Source organism: Hydra vulgaris, chromosome 02 (assembly GCF_038396675.1).
Source record: "Hydra vulgaris chromosome 02, alternate assembly HydraT2T_AEP".
Lineage (NCBI taxonomy): Eukaryota > Metazoa > Cnidaria > Hydrozoa > Anthoathecata > Hydridae > Hydra > Hydra vulgaris.
The window spans coordinates 13,243,715-13,262,019 of NC_088921.1; the positions used below are offsets into that span (position 1 = coordinate 13,243,715).

Sequence of the window (18,305 nt, forward strand, 5' to 3'; positions counted from 1 at the left end):
GTCAATTTTTCTTTACTCAGAATATCAATTTTTACTCAGAATATCCTCTTTACTCAGAATATCAATTTTTAATGTGAATAATGACCAGAAGATTACAAATCAGTTATAGTCTAATCTACAAATCAGTTATAGTCAATTTGTAATTAATAATCAGGTTTAATTCAGAAATTAAATTAAGGAGCCCATTTCAGGCTCCTTCCACGGAAATGGGCTCCTAACTTTTCTTTTTTCAACTGTTGTTTCTTAACGTAAGGCATAGTTACACCTTTAATTAACTGATGTTAAATTGCAGAACATTGAATAAATTTTCTGAAAAAAAACTGTTTTTAGTTGTTTGTTAGTTACAGCTAGTTGATTCTATCATTTTTTGAAAAGAGGCCCGTTTAAGGTCACTCTCCCCTAGTTGATTGTATTTTTTATTGTATTGTTAAACGGTATCTTGTTAAACGGTGTTATTAAACGATGTTGTTATCATTAAAGAACTTATTTATATATTTATTTGTATTGTGTTCTTAACAGTACTCTTTTTTTTTTATTGAAACATTAGCTCGTATAATTATTGTGTTGTTAAACGGTTCACGGCGTTTGTCGGATTTGGCACAGTTCTCGATGACAGAAGCTTTACCTTCCTCTTCGAGTTTCCGTGATTATATATTTTATTTTCAACGACATTATACTAGAAAATATTGTTATAAGAACAAACAAAAAATATATATATATATATTATGAAAAAAACTTACCGACTATAAAGGATTATATTTTTGTGCAGACAGCATACATAAAAAAATGGAGTGAGAGAGAAAATGAAGCAGGAAAAAGAGCCAGAGTAATATGAAATAATCTCATGTGACTTAATTCTGTTAACTTTATTTGTTCAGGATATCTATTTTTAATGAAAATGAAGATGATGAAAAGATAAAAATGATGAACTTTTAACGCTGGTTATTTAAAAAGAAATGATGATAAGAGAATGCTTGTCTCTTTTTATTCTTGATTATTTAATTATTCTTTATAAATAGCGAGTGTCAATTTCATTTTTTTAAGTGTAATCCAATAAAAAAAAAAGTATAATATTACACAATGTGCGATTGTTCTTTAACAAACACAATGTGCGATTGAGCTTTAGCAAAGTAATAATTAATTTTTTAACTTTAAATATTTATTAGAAGTTATGTTTACAAATTTAGATGAAGTTAAACACGTCTTTAAAACAATATATAACACACAAACCTTATGCGGCCGTCAAAAAAATACCTGGTTCAAAAATGGTAGAATAAAATCAAAACTTAAACAAAAAAAATATCATTTTATCAACCGCGAGAAACCTTCGCGCGTCGAAGCGTGAGTATTTTTATCCAAAATTGAATTAGAATTGCTTAACGTAATGATCTTTGGGCAAGCGAAACAGATTGTAAGTCTTTTTGCATTAAATTGGTTAACAAAATTAAAAAAAAAAGTTTATATAACATAAAATCATACTTTCTATAGAAAACCATATGGTAAATTAAAAAAGTTTAGAAATATTTTCAAAGCTTTTTTGAACAAAGCGAATAAAACGTGGAACCATGTTAACATTGTTAGGACCTAAAAAATTATTAGGACCTAAACAATAGTTTTTGTCAAACAAAAAAGTCAAGCATTTCTTAAAATCTCTTTTTCAAAATAACTTAATTCCACTAAATTAAATATAACCCACTATTTGCATAATTTTCCCACTTTTTTATAACATAACTCTAAACGGATGCCCTTCTTAAAAATGAAACTCTTTTTAGAGACTATAGACACCTGATCGATAAAAAGTTCTTGCAAAAAAAATTTTAATTAGAACGATGATTGGGACTTTTTGTTACAATCGCAAAAACTTAATAATGCATACGATTTATTTCTAAGGCAGTTTTACAAACGAAACGAAAAGCGTTTCCTGAAAAATATTTGTCATTAATACATAAAACGCTTTTATCGCGGATGTCTAAAAGCTTACTAAAAACGTGAATGTCAAATAACAAAAATCCACAAAAACGAAACAAAAATTGTATGATAAAGTCTTAAAAATGAATACTTATAAAACAATATACAAAAATTATAAATTCTATTTGAAGAAAACAAAACAATAAAAAAAAAAAACTGCAACATATTTATTATGCGAATCATTAGAAGGAAAAATAAATATAAACACTCAAATAACATGGAATGTAACCATAGATTGTTACCATGGAATGTTACTATGAAATGTTACTATGAAAAATGTTTATAAAAAATTAATCCGAAATAATAAAGGTATAAAAGTTCCATAGAGCATAACAAGGTTTGATTTTTATTTGAAAAGATTGAATACGCATTTGGACAAATCAAATCTTAAAAAAAAGTAAATTATAAAATGTCTTTACTAAAATAAAAATTTTTGATAAAATTCTCACCAATTTAGTGAAATCTGTCATTAAAATTTCGTTATTTCAAAACATTTAAATACTCGATAACTTGTAGAGGTCTAGGGATCTTTTTCAGGGTCATTATTTTTCTTACTATGAAATAATGATCTATAATAATGATTAATATTATATATGTTTGCTACTCTGATAATAAGAAAATTATTAAAAAGCTCAAAGAAAATACGAATGACTAAAGTCACCAAAATCTTTTCATAGAGTCCTGATGTAAAATTTAAAAATAAAATAAGATTAAGTTACTATGTAGGGGAAGTGGGGCATAACCGCCCCCGTATCGTTTAGAATAATGTTATATGAAAATAAAAACAAATTGTTTTTTTTTTAGTTTATTTCAATAGCCACATTATTAAGCTTTAGATTGCTGCAACTAAGAAAAAATACATTTCACAATTACACAAAAATTACACTAGGTGAAAATAAGGTTGCTACCCCATTGTGAGGCATAACCGCACTCTCATAAAAATCGTTAGGGGTACACTTTCCGTGGTACATTTTTTGTCACAGCTCAAATTAATTGCTGATTTTATTGCACAGCATACTGGATTCATTCGAAATACTTACAATTTCCGTTGGTGCAACATTTTTTTGTTTCTGCAGTCTTGTCGACTGTTTGAGCATTTTAGAAAAAAAAAAAAAATTTTTTTAGAATTATATGTAATGTGCATTAGAATTTGCATTAGAATGTTAGAATTTTAGAAATTATATGTAATGTGCATTAGAATGTAATGTGCATTAGAAAATTTTTTTAGATTTAAATGTAATGTGCATTAGAATTATATGTAATGTGCATAAATACGCCCACTCCAAGTCGTTACTCCGGGAAATAAAAGCTCTTAATGGCTATGAGTTATACGTGTTCCATAACTTGTTATTCAGGTTGAAATGTCAAAATGCTTCCAAAATCCTTTAATAACCGATTTCTAAAAATTAATCATAAATACCTAACAAGGTGCTCTATCCATAATTTTAATTTACCTAAGTCATTTCTTCAAACATCTGATTACTCAATTTCATATAAAGGGCCTCGCCTGTGGAACATAGTTCTTAATGAAAATATGAAAAGTATAACTTCAATAAATTCTTTTAAAAATATTTACTTGATTTAACAGACACAAACATATTTTTGTATTTTTAAATGAAAAAAAAATCTCCTGTAATATTTCTTTATGTATGTATTTATTTAATTTTTGCAATTTGTCGTTTTCTTGTTGTAATTATGTTTTATATAACAAGTATTTGTAAATTCATATAATGAGAGCTTTGTAAAAAATATTTTACGCTTACTATAGGGGCTTGGTGACAAGACTTCTACTTGCTTCTGTCGTTATTAAATTTTTTATTTAAATTTTATTTTATTGATAAAAAAAAAGTTTTTAGAACCATGTGCTTTTACACTTCGGCTGAACTTGAACTGGTGAGTATAGCTATTTTTTTCATTAGGTATTGTTTTCAAGGTTACTGAGTTTTCTCATTCGGAATACTTACAATTTCTTCGGGTGAAGATATTGTAAAAGCAGACATAGATGAGAAGGACAATGTTATTGATTCAGAGCTAGATAATCTTGGATAAATCTTGAAATAATGATCACCATATAAATATTATTTCACTTGCAGTGAAATAATAACCACCATAAAAAACACTAAATGTACATTAATACAAAAAATATAACAATAACACACTCTTAGCTTTATATTTTAATCAAAACCTCATTAATAAAAGTTAAATAAAAAAATACGAAATATAATTTCTAATCTCTTAAAACAAAACTATTTCTTTTTAAGTTTTTGCATAAACGCATTTTAGTGTAACGATTGTAATCATTGTCATTTGTAGTTATCATAATAAATGTTACCATAATAAATATCAAAAGTATGCGGTTGTGCCTCCTGTGCGTCTTTGCTTCTGTCCCAGAGGACAATTTTTAGAAAGTCAGGTTTATCAGGTTAGGTTGATATAAAAAATGGTTTTAATTTGATGTAATAGTCCTGATAACATGTTAAACACTAAAATCAAATCTTAATCCTCACAAGAAAGGTTTGGAAAAATATAATGTAAATATAATATTTTTATCAAAATAAACTTTATTATGTACAACTTCTCAAAAACGCAACAAGCATTCTTTTTGACATAAACAAAATGTGGGTAACTGTTTTACGAACGCAAGGTATGTTTGTTGTCATATTAGATAATATTTTTCATATGGAAATGTTAAAGAACGGTTGTGCCTCCATATGCGGGTATGCCCCAACCTCCCCTACAATTCTATTATAATAAAATTATACAAGCTTTCATAATTACTTCCATTAAATCGAGAATGTAAATAGTATCAATAGAATTTAAATAATCATTTTACTTAGTACCTCAGACAATTTTTTTTTTGTCCTGAAAAAAAAAATTATTTGAGGTAGAAAGTTATGCTTTATACCTCAGATAATTTTTTTGATAAGACATTTTAAAATATCGTGCTTTTTTATGTAAAAAAAAAAATCAATTTGCATTAAATTACCAATTAGTAAGTTTTCGAAAAATGATTTTTGCATTTTCTTACACGATTCAGCAACAAAAGATCAATCTTAACTTATTGCTAATTTGGTTTATTTATAAAAAGTTTAGATTTTTCAAACATTTTTTTTAATCCTCATTTAGTATTTGGTTTTTAATATCTCTTTAAACTGTATTAATTTCAGTAAAATGACTTTTGTGGAGCATATCGAGGCAATAAACCAGCCAACATTGACATACGGGGCCCATACGGGTCGTCAACTGGGTCTCGTATGAGTAACCAATGGTTTTCCACCGGCTCTTGGCCGCGGTTTCCATAAGGGACCCATATGGGTATGCCCGCTGGATATCCCGTATGGGTCCCAGTCAAATCCCGTACTTTAAAACCGTAAGGGGCCCATTTGGGTTTGCAACTGGAACCCATATGGGAAACCCATCGGGAACCCGCCGGATCTTGGCCGCGGTTTTCCTCCGGGGCCGATATGTGTAGGCCCGCCAGGTATCCCGTAAGGGTCCCACGAGGTTTGCCCATTGCAAATCTTGAAAAACTACGTTTAAATGTTTTAAATTTACAGAAAAAGCAAATTTATATATAACTTGATTGGTTTATTTAAAAAAAAAAAAATTAAAATTACAGTCGAAATTAAGCAAACTTTTAAACGATTCTTTAATCGTGAATGCTTTCACGGTTATCTCGCCATTTGGAAGCTTTTCCATTGTTGTTTAAACGACTTCTTTGAAAACCTCTTTACACAATATCTCGTTTTAATGTGACCTGTAAAAAAATTAAAGTTAACTGTTAGTCTTAAATTTTATAGGTAACATAAACTATTTTTAATATGTTATCAAACTCTTACGATTTCTCCTAAAACTCTTCAGATAAAAAATGTAATTTTCACCATCGAAGGTAGAAAAATATAATCTTTAATTTTATAATCGACATAAATATTTGAACGTTTTAAAATGTGCCTGTAATAATTATAAATAATTGTAATAAATTGATAACGTTCCTTTAGTTACTGATAAATAAATTATATAAAACTATTATATAAATATAGTTTTATATTTATATTGAATATAATTTGATATATACTGTTTATAACTTTATATATAATGGAGAGTGGGGCACCATGATATACTTTTGGTTTTTGTTTTGTAACTACTTTTTTAAACACTTTTTTTTTTAGCGATTAGTGCAATTTGTAGGTAAATATTATACCTTCAAAATTAAATTCTTAAATTACCAAAATTAAAGAGGTCCGATTTGTAAAAACTTATTGAGTAGAAGTCGAACTTTGTATCAAGGTACCCATGGGGTACCTTGATACAGTCTCTGGGGCACCATGAAACAAGATAACAAAAAAATTATAAAATGTAAGAAAACAACACAAAAAATTAATTAAAAAAAAGAAACAATATTTTCTAAAGACTTATTATAAATTTTTAAAATTAAGAATAGGAATCATGTTCATCACTTAATAAATCACTTTCGGAAACAAAATTTTTATTTTCATTTTTCTGATAGTTGTTCCTTTATTATTCTTTTCTTTTCTTTACTTCATTTGTTTGTTGGTGCATCTGTTACTTCAGTACATTTTTTTGTTGGTGCATCTGTTGCTATTATACTGCTAGCTTTCTCACAAGGTTTTATTTTATTTTTTCTTTCAGCGGCCTTCAGAAATCCTTTAAACTGAGAAGAGCTAAAAAAGTTAATAATTTCAGAATCATTGGCTTGACTTGTACTTGGCTCGGAACTGACAAAAGGCTTCTAAAGCTTTCCTGGTGAGAGTAACAAGTTATTGGTATTCAGAGTTTTTCCAGTGTTTGTTTGATATGTATTTGGATTGTTTCTATCAGCAACAACACTACATAAAAAATCTGCTTCTGAATATACATTCTTGTCAAAAGGAAATATTTCATTTTTCCTAAATCCACTTTGAATGTTTGTGATAGAAAAACTTTTTTCACATGCGATGCTAACAAAAGATGCAATTTCATAAATAGTGATTATCCAGGGATGATTTAGAACACTCACAGTAACACTCCATCATAATTTAGAAGCCAAGATTTTACTGTGTTATTATAATAAACTTTAAATGGAGCAAATACGGAAACATCTAGGGTCTGCACTTTGTGACTACTATGTGGTAGTATAGTAAGATTAGTAACACTGATGCATTTAGCAAGATCAAGAGCTTTTTTAAATAAGTGGCTCTCGTGATTATCAAATATAAGTAGAGATGGATCTTTCTTTGACGAGAAACTTTTGATATAAAATGTTGAATCCAGTTGGATTTGCAAGGCCAAGAAATCCAAATGGTGCATTATTAAGCATATGCTGCTTATAGATCTTTAATTTACAACATGTGTCCATAATACATTTATACATTATTTATATAAACTTAGAGAGCAGGTGACAATTTACTGCTTCAAAAGATTTTCTTGCGCTTTAGTAAATACTCTTCTTGTAAAAAAATTGGGTTTAATAGTAACGATTTCTCCTTCTTTTATTCCTTTTTTCGTTTTTACATATCTGTATACATAAAAACACACATTTAGAATTTTCTTTTAGTCAAAAACTTCTAAAAGTTTCATTTACTAAGTAGGACAAACACTTATTGGTGCAGAATACATGAGCATAAATAACTTGCGAAAGGTGCTGTGATTAAGATCAACTTTTTCTCCAGAATTTAATGAACACCATCCTGTTAAATGTTAAGTGAACACCCTCCTGTTAAAACTAAATCAACAGCTACCTTCATTGAACTACTCGAGAAGGTTCCTTTTCTAGTTTTTCAATAATAAAGAGGCTTTACAATGTATCAAAATTCAATTATGGCCATATCATGATTTAATACCATGCTAAGCTTTAATTTACATCTATAGATTTTATTAACAGAAATCAGTATAAAAACATAAAATAAATGAATGTTAATCCTTCATCAAAAAAGTGTTCATAAATATTTTGATATAAGTATAATAACGCAAACTTTTATTTATATAAACTTATATACTTTTATCCTCACATTTTAAAATTAAGTTACGGAAAATAAAAACAGTGTTCAACTTACTATAACTCAACTATAATAAATAAGCATATGGTCATGATCTATATAATAACTTTTTTTAGTTATTGTTATTTATGTTAAAGTTATCAAGTTAAATTAAAGTTTTATAATTATAGTTTGAATGCAAAAGTTCATATCAATAAAAATTTTATCAGTATTGTAAACATAAGTAAAGTATTATAAGTATTTACAAGTATAAGTATTGTAAGTATAAGTTATTATTAATAATAATAACTTATATATAAATTAATATATAATTATATATATATATTATTTTATATATAATAATTTTTTTATATATAATATATTACATATAACTTATTAATGATATTATTTATAATAATAATTATATATAAATGACTTATATATATACATAATATATAACTAATACATAATATTATGTATATTATATTATTGTTATTATTACAAGTGTACAATATTAAATCAAAGTCAAAAAATATTAATGATTAAGAAATGAGGTAGATACATAACAATAAAGCCATTTTTTGCATTTATATGTAAACACATAATTTTTATATCTCACGGTAGGCAAACTTTGTTAACATCAGTCATTTTGCTTGCATAAAATATAAAAAAATGAATGGAAAAGAGTGGATCCGTAAAAACGATTTAAAAGCTTTAAATTCCCTAAATATAACCTATTCATCACAACATTCCCCTATTTCCTCTTTCTAAATGTTTCTGACTAAACCAAAGTTTTGATTAAACTCAAAGCAGTTATTACCATCACTAGCAGAAACAAAACTTTATATTTTGATCATTTTAAAAATGCAAACAATGTCTCAATGGAATAGTTACTTCATGTTTAATAGCTACTGAAACATATGTTAAAAATATATGTTAAACTTTGTAAATTTATTTTAAAAAATTTAAAAAATTCTTTTATAATGGTAATAAATGAAATTTTAAAGCAATATCTGGAGTTTCACAGTGAAAAAATACATCTAAAAAAAATTTTCTTTTTAACTACAATGTAAATATAATGTATACAAAAGTATAATGCATTAAAGTTAAATTTTTAAATTTATTTCACGCACAATACGAATTATTAGTGGCAACCATCGAGTAAGTTTTGTAACGATTTTTTTAATTGTTAGTTTAAACCTTTTGGGAACCTTATGGGAAACCCGTCAAATCCCTAGATCCTTCGGCCCTGATAAAAACCAGATAAAACCCAATCAAGCAAATTTGCTTTATTACCAAAACACTTACCTGTTAAAATCCCATTCCCGCAAGCTCAGACAAAAACCATACAGTACCCGTCTGTCAATGTTGGCTGAGAAGTTGTATATATAATTAACTAAGTATTACCAACATCATGTGACGCTGTTTGCAATGCAAAGATTTTATTTTTAATCGAAGCCATTTTTCACTTTTATTAGAAGAGTAATAAATTTAAAAAAATATTTTCACAAATTGACTTCAACTATAATGTATAATGTAAAGAAAGATAGCAAGAAATTTTATAAGACCAGTCGTTCAAATTGAGGTCTATGAAATATGCAGTTCTAGATGTGAGTAACAAAAAACTAGTATTAAAAAAGCTGCTGGCATAAGCAAATATTACACCGCTATATTGCCAATAAGAAGGCTGATGCCATAATCACTCCGATCTTTAAGTCTATTTCAATCTTACCTTCTTTCTCAAAATTACTTGTATGGATTATAAAGAAAAGACTTTAAAATTATAAAAATAATTCAGCTAATCATGCTGTAATTGTTTAATCATATAGCAGATGCAATTAATAATTATTTTACATTAGGAGTTTTTATTGAGCTGCAAAAACTTTATAACACTGTTAACCATAAGATACTTTTAAGAAAACTAAAACTCTATTTTAATTGAATAGAAATAATTGAATTAAAAACAAAAACTTACTTTGGTTTGACTACCTGTCAAACAAAAACAAAAAAAACATAAATTATTAAAAAACGAAACAATATATTACGCATTACTTGTTGTGTTCCCCGAGGATCAATTTTAGCACCACTATTATTTTTGTTGTATATAAATGATTTGTACTTTTTTTTTGACTATTTTTTGTTTTAGTTACCCCAAGAAGACCTAACTGTCTTGTCAAAGAGCACAGCTGAAGAGCATTGAACTAGAAACTTCACGTCTCCTCGTCTACCGACGGCGCAAAATATGCCCTGAACTCACTTTAAACCCTGGATTTCTTGCTTCTAAAGCAAGCGCTCAAACCACTGTGCCACGGCCAACCAAATACTTACACTTATACTAAGCAACAAATGTTTTAAATTTCATATTTGCAGACAACTTCAATCTTTTTTATTCCAACAGACATAAAAGTTTCTTTTATTATACTAAATATAGAACTGATTACAAGCAAAAAAATTTCAGGATCATTTTCGCCGCACACTAAACTGTTTATATGAACCACTTTGTTTAAGTTTATAGACATTAAAGACTAAACGTCTTAAATGTCTATAAACTATCCACCATGTCAATAAACTATCCAACAAATGTCTTCAAACTATCCACCAAATATCCACCAAGTTTTATTCTTTATGTATAAAATAAAGCATAGGCTTCTATTATTCATTTCAGCAACAAATCAAATTGTCTTTTGATGCATAAATATTTCAACTTGAAAATACTCTTTTTAAATATTATTGTTGTTATTGCTATTATACATTCTCTTTTGAAGATATTTATTATGATATTTATGTTCTTTATTATCAATTTTTTAAATATATTCTAATTTATTGAAAAACAAAAGCCCAAAAGTTATTTTCTGGAAACTTAATTTATGTAAATTTAATCGCCCCTTCTAGCTCTGATTTTGTTGAAAGTTGCTTTAAATACAATTCATTTACAGTTGGTTTTATGAAATTTTGAGTTTCATATATCATCAATAATACAATAAGGTATTTATAAACCGTTACAGTTTCTTCTAATAAATTTTTTTTTCTATAATTAATTTTTTACGTACATTTTTTTACATACATGTGGTATTACCAAAACTTAACGGAAAGTACAGAAGTTAGGCAACTTTTTTCTTGAGTTCCATAATTTTATTACTTGGCATCGGGTAGATTAGGGTAATATTTACTTTTCCTAAAAACAACCCTCAATCGTTAAAAAAGTTGATAAGTGTATTTAATAACGTTCGACGACAAGGAGGAGTAGACAATTTTAATGTTGAAAAGAAGTATACCTTAGTATGTGAGTTTCATTTTAATATAAGTGATATAATCTTTAAACCTTGTTCTGGCAGAAAAACACTTCATCAAGATGCTTTCCGTCTGTTTTTATATTTAAAGAAAACATTAAAAAAGAAAGAAAAACTTTAAAAAAACGACTTTATTGCAATACATCAACAGAAGCTTTAGAAAGTGAAACTTGTTACAGTATAGAAAATGCTATAAGTTTTCATATCGATTGTCCCAAAGAAGTAGTTGTTTGTGAAAATTGTCAAACTCTAAAAGAGCAATTAGAGCGACTTAAAAAAGAAAACGATTTCCTTAAAAAATTAAATGATTTTCTTAAAAATGTAAATGATTTTCTTAAAAATGAAAACTTAAAATTAACTAAAGTAAATTCCAATATAAATGATGAGATTAAAATAAAAAATAAAAACGAGTTTAATTATGAAAATATTTCCACTGAACCAAAATTGTTCAAACCTTTGACTGGTTTAGAAGTAGACAGGTTCAATGATATATTTTTTTAGTGGACCCAGGCGAAAACAGTGAATTTTTAAAATTTTATGATTCTCAGTTAAGTATTAAAAAAAAACAAAAAAACAACAACATAGAATCAATGCAAAAAAAAGTCCGAAACCAAAATTAAGTGCACTTGATCAGTTTTTTATGATTCTTGTTTATTTTAAAAATGGATTTGCACTTTCTGATATTGGATGGTTGTTTAAGTCACCAAAAACAACAATATCAAGACAGATAATATCCTGGATTAATTATTTGTACTTTACACTTGGTAGGATACCTATTTGGCCTTCTAGAGAACAAATTGATTTGACAATGCCTGAATGTTTTAAAAGATCTTACCCAAAAACAAGATCCATCATTGATTGCACTGAGTTGTTTTGTCAAATACCATCATCTTTAAATATTCAGAGTTCTATGTATTCAAGTTACAAAAGTCATGTTACTTACAAGGTATTATTAAGAATATCTCCTTCTGGTGCTATAATATTTGTAAGTCAGTTGTATCCAGGATCAGTATCAGATAAGGAAATAGTACGAAGAAGCGGATTTTTAAATAAAAATTTATGGGATAAAGATGATTCTTTATCCCATAAAATTTTCCATAAATCCTCTATCTGCAATTACATTAATTGTAATTGCAGATAGAGGATTTACAATCAAAGAATTAGCATATATAAATGTAAGTCTAAACATCCCTTCATTTTTAGAAGGTCAAAACCAATTTACATTAGCTAAGGTTAAAGAAAGCCAAACTATTGCATCTGTACGAATATATATATAGAGCGTGCTATTCAAAGAATAAAGCGATATAAAATAATTCGTAATGAAATATCTTTATCTTTGCATGGTTCAGTAAATCAAATTTGGACTATTATTTGTCCCTTGCAAACTTTCAATCACCATTAATAAAAGGTACAGAAAAAACATAATATTTTTTGAAACTAAAAAAAATTATTTTTTAATGTAATAAAAAAACTGCTTTTAAATAATAATATTTTATTTGTAAGCTTATTTATTTATTTATTTGTATTTTTATTTGTCATATAATTTAGCGTTCAATTTCATTAGTCTCAAGTTCAACGATAGCAGGTAAAGGGAAGCAGTAAAGATATTTGATATAAAATAAGTTTAGTTTATTTACAACATCTTTAAAGTACATTATATCAAAAGGAATGCGAATAATAATGCATCCTTTAAATGTATAAACAATGAAATCACAAAATGTTACCTGTGATATGCCTAGAGCCATCTGTATTTGAGTGTAATATCCATTTGCATGTTTTTTTTGCAAGACTGGTTTGTCATTTTTTATTTTCACATAAAAAGATTTGTTGAGTACTAATTCTTTGGGTGTATAGTTTCTCTTTGACCAAGGACATTTTATTTATATTAACCCTAACTCATTATTCAACGCTCCATTAATTAACATACCATCAGGTGACGCTGCGAGCCATGGTACATTAAGTTGTATAATAATCCCTGTTTCTCTGCATTTTATAGAATGATTAAGTTTGTGTTTCATAATATCTATAAATATCTCTAGCATTAGGTTCAAACTCTTTACCATGTTGTACAGCTTTTTCAAAAAGTTTAGAATCAGATAAATTATATTTTTGTGTAAAGACAGGTATTAGACTGTCAAAGTTTTTGGCTTTAATATATACTTTATGAGCATTGCTAGAAGTAATTTTGTTTCTTTGTATTACAAGCCATTTATCTGACAAATTTTGTAATATTGTTTTTTTTTTCAATATCTTTTGCCTCTAAATATCTAACTTTTATTTTTTCTAAATAGCTTTTTTTTTTCAAAAGAAAAAGTACAATTTGGAATGATGTCATTATAGTCATCATTTATTTCTTTTAAGGGTAAATACTCAAATTCAATTTCTGGTTCTTGAATAGCAGATTCATCTTTAGTTAATTTTTGTATATTTGATATTATTTCAAAATGTGGTTCCATAACTTGCAAATGCATACTAAGAAGTAAGCCTGTTGGAAATTGACCAAACCTTGTATTAACGTATTTGTAAGTGTGAATGGGTGGCACAACATGGGCAAACCCAATTTTGTAGTCAACATCAATAAGTTTTTTTTGCAACTCTAACACTTTTAAGTTCATGTAATGTTCATTAAAAAAAAGTCTAGGGTCATACAATGTGAGTATATACCACGCTTATTATTTTCTCTTTTAACAGTTGAACTCATTATAGGAGCTTTACTTATGTTTCTTTCACCAGGTATGCCCCCATTGTTGTTGTTTACTTGTACAAGAAATTTCAGTTGGGACTATTTTAAGAAATTTCATAAAGTAATCAGCTAATTCTAACAACAAAGCCATTACATGGTTACAGTATCCACTCAATCCTGCTGGATAACAACAGTAAGCATACATAATATGGAACGAAATTTTTGATAGGCGTACAATAACTTCTCTTTTTTCTTTTTTCATACTCGCTTTACACAACCCTTAAGCTTGAAATACATTTTTTGCAGAATATGTTAATATTGTTTCTGATGAAACATAACGCTCCTCTAAGAATTTTTTACCTCTCAAAAGTGTTTTTTTAATTGATAGTCCTTTTGATTTACCACTTAATTTACGATAATTTTGAATTTCTTTTATGGTAAATAAGGGCATTTCTTTCAAGCTTTTACCCCATTTGTTATGTAACAGATACTTTTGATTTATCTTTGTAACTTTGTATGGTATAAAAACATTGCTTTCTTCTAAACAATCACTTTCAGATAAGTCTTCTCACAAAACAAGAGGAATAGCTTCTTCAGTATTTAAAATATCAATTAAGGTAACAGTTTAGATCTTTTTTTAAATTTTGATTTTTTAACATCTAAAATTTTTGTCATGGTTCGCCTCTATTTCAGGTTGCCGTATCATTACATCATTGGAATTCAGGATCTGTCTATTACATGGTAACCATGTAATAGACAGATCTAAAACAAACCATGATGGTTTGTTAAAGTAAATATATTGACAGAGATGTAGTGCCGCCGAGAGGGACGGTCCTACAGACATGTACAAAATACAAATAAAATCTAGTATTAACATTGATATGAAAGTTAATTTTTATGGTTTATTAGTTTTTGTGTTAATATTCGTAAAATTGTTTATGTTTAGAACGAGTTTTTTTTTTTTTTTTTTATATATATATTTTCGGAGAATTAGGGCTGTTTAATTTTGTAATTGCAGTTTTTTTGGATATTAAGTTGTTGTAAAAATAAAGACTACGACATGAAATAGTTATTGCCTTGTTTTTTTGTTTTTTTTAATCGTACGATAAGATATAATAAATATTAGATTTAGATAAGAAAGATATAATTTATAATAATAGATATAAAATGCCATAGATATGACAGATACAATTTAAATAAAGATATGATAAGATATAATAAAGTAATAGATATAGAAATGACACTAAAGAAATAGGAAATTTTAATGTACGCGTACATTCAAGTTTTCTATTTCTAGAGTGTCATATTATGGACGTATAAGAAATCTCTTATACGTCCATGGTCATATCTATATCTATTGCATTTAAAAAAATCTTTTGAAAAATATAATGGGAAAAATATAAAAGTCCAAGTTTATATTTCAGTATGAACAACAAACTTTAAAATATATTAATTTTCTAAACGTTAGGTGATTTAAGAAGTTTTAGCAAAGGTTCGGCTTGAGTGATATCGATAGAGCTACTAGATTGGATCTACGGGTACTTGCCCATGCTGTATTACCATGCATATAATAGGTTGGTATGATCTTGCTAGCAAACGTCACAGGTATACCGATTATTGAAAATATTTTCAAATACTTGTTTTTTTCTTATCTAAAAAATTGTCAAAAATAATATTTTGATAAACCAGGAGTGTTTTTGTCCAGGTTTGCCCGCAGTGAAACTTTTTAGTACATTCATAATATTTGCATTAAAAAGTTCTTCAAAAGTTTTGTCTGCATTTGTTTGTTTTTGTAACTATAGTAATTATAGATTAAGTCCAAACATTCAAGCTGACGTCTTTCCCTCTGACCTGAGATGTTTGAAAAACTTATTCTGGTTTAAACCGTGAAAATGAATAACGTTATATTCTAGAATAACAATAGATAAGTTTGAACATGGAATACTCAAATAACTTTATTATAATCGAGAGCATGTTAATACGAAGAACAAAGAAAATTGTAAATACTTGTTTAAAGTAAAATAAGATTTTTTTTTTATTTGCTTACATTAAAATGTCACAGTACAATTATATGCCGTATATATGGTGTTACAATTTTAAAAATTCCAATATCAGCATAATTAAAATAAGAAAAACACTCACATATATAAATATAAGCATATATACACTTACACATCTATAGATGCGCACATATATAAACTGCTAACAATTAAACATAAGCTAGGATCTGAAAGAAGATTACAAGATCTTATCGTCAGAACCTTATAAAATACAAGCAAGCAAAATAAAGACAATTATAACACACGAACAGGGCCGTACGAGCCAATTTTGCGCTTCAGGCAAGAAAAGAAAATTGCGCTCCCCTCTCCCCCCCCCCCACCCTCCAAAAAAAAAGAAGAAAATTAAACGAAAAAAAATGATTTATTGATCAAAAAATTTATCACATCAATTTATAAGTAAAATTTGTCATTAAGGTTGCACAGACTTTAGTTCAATGTCACTTTTCTGGCTTTTCTTTAGGCAAATTCACTAATGACATCATCAAAATCAATGTTGTTTGCCACTTCACTTTCAATTGAAATTATAGCCAAACTAGAAAAACGTTCTTGGCCCATTGTTGACCTCATATAGTTTTTTATGAGCTTAAGTTTACTGAAACTTCTCTCACACGTAGCAACTGTGACTGGTATGGTGAGGAAGATGCGAATAGCAATTGCCGTGATCGGATAAGCATTGGTCAAGGAATAATTATGAATGAGCAGCAAAATGTCGATCGGGCAAGATTTTTCAAAGTTGCCCATCATTGCGGCAGCTTGATATTTAAAGCTTGCAATTTCTGACTGGAAATCGGAAAAATCTAAATCTGCCTTGTAAATTTGAGATAAATTTGCAGCTTTTTCCTTGAGTTCATCCACTAAAATTTTAGAGAGTGAATGCCCACTGAGGAAGTCAAAATCAGAGGATAAAGCAGACATAGCCTCAAAACACCATTCAATTTGTGTAATAATGCTGTCAAACACAAAGTTGCACTGAGATCCGAATTCTGTTTCTGCTGTGAGAAGGTGAGAGTCATCTTTAGCTTTATAAAGTGCCATCCGCTTCACTTTGCGCTTCCTCTTGATTGGAAAGCCACCATCAATTCCGCTCTGGTTAGCTTTTTTTGTGGCACCTTTGATAATGTTGTCCACCCCAATATCTCGAAGATTCTGACTGGAAGCCTTCAATCCTTTCATTTTTTTTGCGGCAATATCAATTGAAATGGTTTTTGACTGAAGCAGTTTGTTTTCCCTGTCAATTAGCGAAAGAATTTGACACCAGAAATCCAACAAACACAAAAAACTAAAATTAATTTAAATGAGAAGTTCTTTTGCACTACTAACTGTGACAGCATTTGTCATGGGATTGTCTATAATAAATTCCAAAACTTGAAGAACGTCTTTGATTTGTCTGTACAATGGTGTGATTGCTTCTTTTTTGGCAGACCATCTTGTGTCACTGTTTCCCTTTAATGAGATGGTCAACTTTTTCATCAGTTTTTCCCATCTTGGCGTGGAGCTTGAAAAAAAGTTAAAGATGGCTTAAACCTTTCCAAAAACGTAATCATGAGTAATGAAACCTCAACGGTATGAACACTAACAAGATTTAAAGTGTGAGCTGCGCATGGAACAAATATTACTGACTCATTAAGAGAATGGATGTGAGCTTTGACGAAATTGTATTTTCCAGACATATTGGCGCCATTGTCATAGCCTTGGCCCCGGCAGTCGGAAAAGTCGGCATTCTTTTCCAATTTCTCAGTTATCTCTGTTGCAAGACCTTTTTTGGTTTTTTGGTGAGATTCAATGAAGTCCACAAAGCTTTCCTTAATTGTGCAGGTTTCATCACTTATGTGGACATACCTGATGATCTGAGTCATCTGCTCTTTGTGGGAGGCATCTGGAGTGCAGTCAAACAAAACAGAGTAGTATTTAGCTTCTTTGATGTTTGACAAAATTTCGTTCCTGACTTTCTGCCCAAGTAACTCAATCAGCTTATTTTGAATTCGAGGAGAAAAGTAGGATGTTGTGGGTTTTTTTGGATTAACGGACGCAATGTGTTTAGCCACTAAAGAATAATAATGGCTAATCAACTCAATTAAGCTCAAAAAAATAACAAATATTTTGTTGACCGATGACTTCTGTTGTTCCCCGAAGGACAAGATTGTTCTTGGCACAGAACATAATTGCATCAACAATCACTTTCTCTCAACTTTTTCATCTCTCCACTGATAACTCTCTGCAGATCAGAATCCAGGGTCTTTCCTTCCTTGAGGATTTTTTTCAAGAGTTTTTCAATCAGAATAGCATCTGTGGTGTTCATTGCAGTTTTCATGCTCAGGAATTCTTGAGT

The 18,305-nt window shown here is 28.4% G+C and overlaps 1 protein-coding gene across 1 annotated transcript; it reads right to left on the reverse strand.

The window, feature by feature from the left end:
- Positions 1-16,432: 16,432 nt before the first annotated feature.
- On the reverse strand, positions 16,433-17,149 carry LOC136075860 (zinc finger MYM-type protein 1-like). Its single transcript, XM_065789297.1, has one exon. The coding sequence runs from the start codon at positions 17,147-17,149 to the stop codon at positions 16,433-16,435; it is 717 nt and encodes a 238-aa protein (XP_065645369.1).
- Between the last annotated feature and the right edge of the window lie 1,156 nt (positions 17,150-18,305).